This window comes from Zeus faber, assembly GCF_960531495.2.
Source record: "Zeus faber genome assembly, chromosome: 21".
Classification (NCBI taxonomy): domain Eukaryota; kingdom Metazoa; phylum Chordata; class Actinopteri; order Zeiformes; family Zeidae; genus Zeus; species Zeus faber.
The window spans coordinates 17,135,290-17,144,888 of NC_137208.1; the positions used below are offsets into that span (position 1 = coordinate 17,135,290).

A 9,599-nucleotide genomic window follows, 5' to 3' on the forward strand; every position below is an offset into this window, starting at 1 on the left:
AGAGGAACGTGCGAAACATATTTAAACATAAAGTTTAAATGTTCTTAAAACAAATAATTTAATTCATAATTAAAAAAATAACTTGTAATGATAAGTAATCAATGATAAATGTACATTTGTTGAATATTTACAGTGACAGGTTGAATACATTAAAAATAATGCCCTTCTAACCTGATTTAATTTACATAATTTTAGGAGAGGGAAAAAAGAATGGTAACCATTTCATGTTGACTGAACAGGAAACTATGTTCTCTTTTGTTTCTTTTATTTTTAGATCATCAGCCTACACACCTGATTTTCTAACAAAGAAGAAAAAAAGTGTGGAGTTGTGGTGCATCCTCTGTTATAAAGCTGAAAGGTTGGTTTGTTTAAAAAAAAACAAAAAAAACTTTCACCTATAAAATTGATGGTGTCCAGCATAAGTAGTGCTCTGCATTAAATCAAATGTTACATTCACGAAAAAGCAACAGGAAAAATCCCCCATAACAGAACCTGGGTCTTACCAAACATGGAGAGGACCTCGCCCAGCATCCACACCAGCAGGGAGAGACCCACGCTGACGCTGTACATCAGCACCTCCTCAGGGACCATTAAGATCCGGTTGCCCACCACAGTGCCGATGATGAAGGAGGTGGCTAGCAGCATGCCTATGGTACTCCTGAGGTGCACCACCTCTTTTTTCTCCCTCTGCTCCTCCTTCACCTTCGTTCCCCGCATTTCACTCTCCGGCGAATTCACTGCAGTTGACAAGGAACAAGGTTGAATATGACCAAAATCCACTGATGGAGCAGGATCGTTCTTTTTCGCTCATCTCTAGCTTGGAACTTTTCAGCAAATGCTGTGTGCTTGTTCTGGAAATGTCTTTCAACATCGTATTTTTTGTTGTTTGCTAATTTCTTGCCTCACATCAAGCATACAGGTAAGCCAGCATCGTTGGCAGTGAAATCAAATTAATCTGTCCACGCAGAATTAAACTGTTTCATCATCAAGCCCATTCTTTCGAGACTTTTAATTTTTTGGGATTTGGAATCCATAGCTACTGTATTGCCAGCAAAATTGTTCCAAATATGAGGATAAATATGGCTGTTCGATCAGAGCTACAGTCTTCTCACGGCATTCCTGGAGAGCGTGTGCTGCTGCTATCCAGTATCCACTCCCAGCTGTCTGCTCTCCCATTGGCTGGAATGTCCGCATGTGCGTAAGTAGGGGGCCGAATAGTCCATTTTGATTGGTTGCTCGACACGTGCGGACCCCGCCCTTTCACGTGCCTGTGGTATGCTTACGAAGCAACTGCGTTCCATCAAAGCTGGAACTCGGAAAACTTAAACCCCTGATGCACATTTCAGTTGACTGAAATGTGAAAAAAAAAATTTAATACGGTGTATAGACTACACACTTTTGGCTTACAACAATGATATCTTAAAATTAAAAAGTTGAAAAATGACCGTTATTCATTTCGATATAATTTTTTGTCAAAGCCACAGGGAGCCACTGGAGAGGGGCTAAATAGCTCCATGCGGCTCTGGAGCCGCAGGTTGCTGAACCCTGCTCCGGCTGGTTCTCACACCCACATGAGGAGACGAGGGCGAAGATTGAACCCCGATCACCCTCTCTCATTGCGTTGGGGGCAGAATAATTACCTTAATGAGTCTACAAGCCCTGGCCTGCTCCTCCTGGCCCACCCCCACAGTGTTTTTAGTTGTTTTATTTAGAGGAACCGAGCACGGCGATCGGGGTGCACGGAGTGCTGTGTTTGATTCACGTTTGATATATTTATGATTCCTCTTATTTATAATTCCACATTGAAATGTCATCCCTGTGAATTCTGTAAGCTCCTATTTGTTTTATCCTTTTATTGTAATGCACACTGACTGACAAAAGAAAATAATGACTGAAGTCGACTGATGGCTTTCCGACTTTGGCAGCCCTAGGTCCAACCGTTTCGGACACTTGCGTTCACACATACAGCTCCCCGGGTTATGTTTGGATAATATCAGGATTGCAGTTCATGTGTGAAAGCAGCTTCGGTTGTATAGGAGCCTAGGAATTTATGACAACACCCATCCCGTCACCAGGTGTTTTATAGGGGCTTTTATTCAGCTATGATTACGGTACTTTTTTTTTTGTCCTGCAATCAGTGTAATCACATGAGGAAATGATATTTCAAACAACAAATTATTTGCTCAACAAATCAAGAGGGATTTATCAAAAGAAGTTCACAGCATCGTCACCTGTTCCACAAGTCATGTTTTGGCTGTTAAGGGAAACAGCATATATATATATATATATATATATATATTCTCCTGTCATCTTCTTACAGCAGTGGCTGAAAATGTTGATGTTTTTTTCTCTCTTCCAAACTCAACATATCTTTTTTCACATCAACAGAAATGACATTGACAACATTTAAAAAAATCTACATTTAGTATTTGGTAGCACTGCCTTTGGAGGACATGACTGCAATCAAACCCTTCTTATGACCCTCAATGAGGTCCCTACACCGAGGGTCATAAGAACCAGATGTTAGATGGACTGGTCTTTTGGGATTTAGATCTGCACTCATTACAGGCCATTTGATAACAGTGCAATGTAAGGTTTTGAAAACATCGTTGATGGTCATTGAGACCCATATATCAAGGTGGACACACACACGCACAAAGTAATGGGTGCCAATACATTCACCCATTACTGTATCTGTTATTTGAAAGTAACGTAAACTTAAAGTATTGTCTCTTATTGGGAAGAAACATCAATGTCCCATGCGTTTGAGTTTTTCGAAGCATCCAGCCAGTCAGTATTGTCTTCAGTAGGTCTGGACCTCCTGCTGAATTACCTCAAAAAAGATCTGGCGCTGCTTACTGCAGTAATCTGAGGAGGTAGGGGAGTGTGAGGGTTATTTTATGAAAACGGACAACGCATTACCATCTTACTGTGGCATGTATTTGTTAAATAAATGTGAAATGTGATGGTCCACGCTAATGGCCAGATTTTGCTTGACTTACTGTAGACACGTCTCCACCGGGTGGGCAGGCGGAACCGGTGGATGGTCATGTAGTAGACTGGGATGCCTGTCAGCGTCAGGACACAGCTGAGCCCTGTGTTCCAGGGATCAGAGTACAGAGACAGCCCCACGATGAAGAAGCACACAATGGTGAAGGTGACAGCGATGACCAGAGGCACCTTTGAGAAAAAAGAACAACAGTGAGGAGGAATCAATTAAATCGGTACCGATTCAGGGTCAGAAGGTAGAGGTCAAGGCTGAAAGATCAAACGTGGTGAATCTGGTTACCTTGAAGGGCCTGGGGTGAAGAGGGTAGCGATAACGGTGGATAAGCATCCCCAGGGTTGCCAAGGCAATGAAGAACCAGCGAGGGAAGGAAACAAACCTGATGAGCTTGGAGATCTCCCCGGTGATTATCATTATCACCACCAACGGATACTAAAAAAACAGACAGCACAGTTGTAATGAAAAATCCACACATTCCAAATTTGTGGAGTCGCAATGTCATTGACAGCAAAACGTCCATTACGGATCTTTGAAAATGCACTGACACATGCTTTTTATTTATTGTTGTGTGAAATGCATGCAAAACATTCAGCACCAGTAGGAGCACGGCAGGCAGGGGAGTGTGTCTGCGGATGTGGATCATGGAGAAGAGTGTTGGCCAGTGTCCATCCCTGGCCCCCACAAACAGCATCCTGCAACGTAGATGGTTACATAATTGTAGTGATATTTGTAGTTGGTTTGTTTGATTGATTAAGGGCACAAACTATGGGACACTCCTCAGGTTTGGCGAGAATCTCAAGTTGGTTTGAAATGATCTTAAGTATAAAATCTCGGCTCCGATGGTGTGTGTTAGAATACCAAAATGTGTGATCCCCTGTGATCACGCCTCCTTGTTAAATCCTGTGTGAGCAGTACTGGGTGGAAAATAAATGTGTGATGCTGTCTTATTTTTGAAAGACTTTTGGTCACTTTGATTATGCATCAGCCCTCATAATTAAAGTGGGCCAACGACACGCAGCAAGGGGGGAAATATGACAAGGAGAGATTTTCTAAAAAGAATGAATTATATATATATAAATAATAAATATATTGTATAATAATAAATAAATACCTTTCCAATAGAAATTGCTCCCACATTCAGTTTAACAGTTTTCCACTTTCTATTTAAGTCAAAGATTGTTCAATTTCGACAGTGTCAACTTTTTACAACAGGGTGGCTCACAGCTTTGAGCAGAGTTTCTCTACCAAGAAGTACATAGAGGATTTCATGCTGATGGCCACTGAGAAGAACATCTTAATGGCCTTGGATACTGAAATGGTGATTGACGGAGTTGCACTGAAGAGTGGGCTGCTGACAAAACTTCTTTTGAGTTTCTTCAAAACAAGAACATTTCTCTACAACTTGCTTTGTTGTTAAAATTGTAATTACTCCCAAGTCTCTCTATTTCTTAGTTGATTGGGCTGTCTTAAATAGTGCTGTCGACAGTACCGCTTTACTGTGTGCGTGTTTGTGTACATGTGTGTTTGTGTGGTGATCCCAAAAATGCTTGCAAACCCATAATTCATTGTTTATATTCTCTTTTCTTCCTTTTATCTTGCCCCTCATCAATGCCATGCACATCTCCATCCCAACCTCCTTCCTCCTCCCTGGAGTGAGGATACAGACGTTACCCCCAGCACAATATGTACAGTACTTAATGTTTTGTTCATTTGAAATATTATCTATATATATGGACCAGTAATACTGTAGCACTAATATAAATAGGTCTGTACCTTGTGTCATGATTTCCGCCTTCTTCTACTTCCCCTCCCTCTCCTTACCTGTCCCATTAGTCCAACTCCATTCACCTGCGCACACAGCTGTTCCCAATCTGTAATCTAACCCCTATATATGCCTCTCTCACCAGTCACCCATTGCCAGTTTGTCTTTGATGCTTGCACCAGACCCTCCAGCATTCTCCAGACTGATTCCCTGCTGCCTCGCTCCGACCACGTATCCTGCCTGACTGACTGACTGACTGACTGCCTGTCTGTCTTCTGTCTGCACTCCTCGTTATCGAACCTGCCTGTCCCCGACGACGTATCCTGCCTGCCCCCTGCCTGTCTTCCGTCTGCTCTACAAATAAAAGACATTACCAAATATCCCTGCCTGTCTTTGTGCTGCAATCGAGTCCTAACCACACCCGTTACACCTTGGCCAAAGAATGTACAGTACTTAATTTGATTCAATTGTCGATATTATTAAAAGTTCATTTGTTTAAATATTATTTATTAACTGCTGTTGGTTCACTCTGTTAACGGTAATAAATTAAACAGTGAGTTCAAATATAAACTAGATGGGTTCATGAGACACTGACAGCCTGATATCATGGTATCCTTACAGTGGTGCCCTGCTGATGACAAACCTTTCAACAAGGTGCTCTTTAAATAGCTCTGTATTGGTGTCAGAGTTGTCTAGAGTATTCATCCACTATGATTATAAAGCTGCTTTCACACATGCACTGCAACCCTGAAATGATCCAGACATTTCTCGGAGGAGCTGTATGTATGAACGCAAATGTCTGAATCGTTTAACCATACATTACACAGACTTAACACAGCCAGCACCTTAGTGCAACGTTTGTGTAATGTCCGATTGAGCGGTATATGTGAACAGAGCAGATAATTGTCTGGAGCATTCAAAGAGAGCAAGTGGGCGTGTCGCATGTCGATGATGTCTCTATTATGCATCAGCTACCTTATGCGGATCTTTGTGCACGGCGCATAGCTTCTTCATACTCCTTTCCTTTATATTCCTTTCCACTCTTTCGTTTATATTATGTCCAAAGACATGGCGCATCAACGAAAAGAAAGATAAGTCGGTAGCATCGTCCACCAACTTGGGTGTGCTAAACCTCTGCTGTGTCATTGCGTCTTGTCCAGCCTCCTGCACATTCTCTCCAGGCTCCATCCCTCGTCTGATCCAAACTGAGTATTTACAGAAAGTGAGAACACGTCTGACACGGACAATCTCTGGTTGTGTGCTACATTTGTGAAAGGGCAGCTGTCCGAACACCACAATCCAGATATTTTCCGGAGTGCATGTGTGAAAGCAACTTATGTATCAAGGGCTGGTGTGTTTGTATGTGTCGATGGGGCAGTGGTGGTGGAGTGTTGGCGGACTGGGTCTGGTGGGTTGGTCTGGGTAAAGTCCAGAGACCACAAGGCTGTCCCTGCCAGAAGAATTGGCGAATGGACTTCTTCAACATGTAAGACCATGCAATATATATTTTCATTTACTTTGAATAAATATTAATAATGGAACTGCATTTACCAATAAAACAAGAATCAAATATGTAACCTACCTGTGTGCAAGTGTTGTAAAGAAAGCTGAAATTAAATTTGAAACATACGGTCGCCAAACCATCCTATATCTGGTTCATACGTTTGTAAATCTGGCTCTGATAAAATCCAGTGCCTCCCAAACCATTGACCTCACTGCACCTCACTGTCGGCCACCTGCCATGATTGACACAGTGGGGATAGACCTCATTGGCCCTCTAGAGCACAGTGCACTGGGATGAAATTAATGTGTATGTCCTGATGGATTACTCAACCCGCTATCCCTCAAAGCTGCCTTTGCCTAACATCTTTGCAAATACAGTGATTGGGGGTTATTGGTTCATCCGTCGGTCTGTTCGCAGTGCTTCAGGTTCCCCAGATCTCCACAGTCTTTGCCCTAGCCGTACCCTTCAGACAACTCATATGACAAAGCCTTTTGAAAAACATGAATTCAACAGGACCTTTAGAATCACCTTCTGTGCTAGGTTACCTGGATGCACCAAATAAGCCTCCATTCACTGCCCCAATGCAGGACAACGCCACTAGAACAGGAATCACAGGTGACAAGGCCTGGAGTGCTTTGTTCGCAAATGTCTGGAACAGAAACAGAGACGGTGTATGACAGGAACTATAATTTGCCAAAAGAGTGAAACCATTTTCTAAATATTGCTTCTTTATTAGATGCTGGTTATTAATTGGCACTGACCACAGCCACAGCATCGGACATTAGCAGCTCAAAGGGTGTCATCACGCTGTAGTAGGCCACGTTTACCATCACATAGAGCACTGTCACCGTCACCATGGAGAGGCTGATTGCCAGTGGGATGTTCCTGAAACCAAGAGCACATGTCTATAGTTGTAACATGTCAATTTCGATCGCTTCAAGCAGCAGGGAGATAGCCTTGAGATATTGCGTAAGATCTGAAATACCGATTTGGGTTGATTACTTCTTCCGTGACACAATTAAGATGAAACCTGAAAAAATACATAAATAAATAGAAAGCACATCAATATAAATATAGACTGGACAAAAAAGCTAACTTGAACGCATTCAGAGTACTCACCAACCGGCATAGGCATATAAACCATTATAGAAGGCCAGCGGCAACATAACCAGTTTTGCTGTGTCAACCTCAAAACCATTTTGGAAATTCTCAGATTGTCCTGCAGGGAAGAGACAGCACACAGCGCTGATGGCACATCTGTGACAAATGAACTGAATTACATTCAACATTCATAATCATCCTCCCCCACCTCGAGCCAGTGCCATGGCCCCGGAAACGATGATGAGGACCAGGGCAAATGTTTTAATAAAGGTCAAGATGATCTGAGCCCGAGAGGCCATGGTCACACTCCAGCAGTTGATAGCCACCAAAAAGGCTGAAGGAGACAATGGAAAAACAAAAAGTGTCTTCATGCTTATGTAAACGGTGCAATTCAGGGGAATGCAATTTGACGTGACATATCAGGTGACAGGAACCAGGCGGAAGTTAAGGCCACTCACTCACACCAAGGATGCTGACCAGTTTGATGAGCACCGGGGGAGCCACGCAGGGTGTGAAAAACGGCTCGACAACATAGCGACCGAAGGCCAGGGACACATAGGACGCCACCCCGGGCCTGGGTAACCAATAGAACCAATGAAACAATGGTAGAAGACCAACAATGGCTGTTGTGCCATCTAATTAAATGATCAAATTTGGGATTTTCTTTACGAAATACACATATTACCAATTTAAAAGGAAAATCGAAGTCAACCCAACCTTATGAATAAGAACTCGGACCACAGGAGTAAGAAGGCGGGCAGAGGCCCTAAGGTCTCCAGCAGATAGGTGTAGTTGCCCCCGGACTTTGTGAAAGTTGTGCCCAGTTCAGCATAGCACAGCGCCCCTGTGAGGAGACGAGGTCAGTGAAAGGAATGGGTTAATCCCACATTGGAGTGAGTAAAAAAATGAGGTACATGTCCATGTATGTATACACAGGTACCAATGTTCTGGATGGATGCACACAACAATGAACATTGCAAACAAAGCAGTGCACATGCTGCAAGGCAGATCTACCAGCAATTTGAGTTGTATTCATGAAATGTACATTTCAGAATTGTTGTTATGTCATGAGAGGCTAGTAGCCACTTGAACCTTCTGTGGGGTAGGCGGAGCAAAAACGAGACAAATCAAAGTGGGAGCGGAGCATCTGAAGGCGCGGCTCTAACCCTTACCTATCAAAGACAAAATAAACAAACTCAAAATATGGACAAACATGGGTGTGGTAGTTCCTCCTCCCACACACCATTCAAGTGGCGTTTCAGGCCCTCCGGCACAGAGACACAGACGATGGACACTAGTTTATTGGAGAGAGGAGGTTTGGTGGAATTTGCCAGGAGCAGATGGAACATGTCATGACATGGCTCCTCTCCTGAGTGTGTGTGTGTGGATGGGGGTTTAAACCTGCTACTCGTTAGCCCAACCAGTGAGCATCTGGAATGCAGCCACCCTGACCCAATCACCTAGATCAAGATCAGGTGTGGCTGCTCCCATCCCCCTACCATCCCTACCATCCCATCCCCACTCCACACCACAATGAGACTTAGATTAGTCATAATAAAGCTGAAAGGTTGGTTGGTTTAAAACAAAAAGACTTTCTTTCACCTATAAGTCGGTGAGACGCCAGCATATGGAACGCCTCTGCATTGAATCAAATGATATAAATGATGATCGAATGATTGATGATAAAGCAACAGGAAATATCCCCCAAAACAAAATGGGGGCCTTACCAAACAGGGAGAGGACCCCGCACAACATCCACACCAGCAGGGAGAGGCCCACGCTGCCGCTGTTCATCAGGACCCCCTTGGGGGAAATGAAGATCCCGCTGCCCACCACGCTGCCGATGATGAAGGAGGTGGCAGGCAGTATGCCTATGGTCCTCCTGAGGTGCACCACCTCTTTCTGTTCCCTCTGCACCTCCTTTTTCTTTGTGTTCCATGCCTGCATTTCACTCTCCAGCGTATTCATGGCAGTTGACAAGGAACAAGGTTGAATATGACCAAGATCCTATGATGGAGCAGGCTTTTTGAAACATGCTGCTTGGACTAACACTGCAATATTTATCTTGAAGGAATATTTGAATATTGAAAAATACAATGCTAGCAAACAACCCCAAGACAGTTATATTATGCTGATATTATAAACAGAAGAACAACAGATAGATGACATCCGGGTGTCCTGCGCTGAGCGCACTCAGCTACATGGATGGGGCTCAGGACTTGCAG

General features: G+C 43.5%; 1 protein-coding gene across 1 annotated transcript; it reads right to left on the bottom strand.

Annotated features, from left to right (window-relative positions):
• Positions 1–2,803: 2,803 nt before the first annotated feature.
• Positions 2,804–9,342, bottom strand: LOC307246662 (cystine/glutamate transporter-like; the record flags this gene model as incomplete). The annotated part of the gene is made up of 12 exons (XM_080022648.1): positions 2,804–2,868; positions 3,003–3,180; positions 3,290–3,439; positions 3,603–3,699; positions 6,819–6,922; positions 7,035–7,158; positions 7,259–7,303; positions 7,393–7,492; positions 7,583–7,708; positions 7,833–7,948; positions 8,092–8,218; positions 9,102–9,342. The coding sequence occupies 12 exons, from the start codon at positions 9,340–9,342 to the stop codon at positions 2,804–2,806; spliced, it is 1,473 nt and encodes a 490-aa protein (XP_079878774.1).
• Between the last annotated feature and the right edge of the window lie 257 nt (positions 9,343–9,599).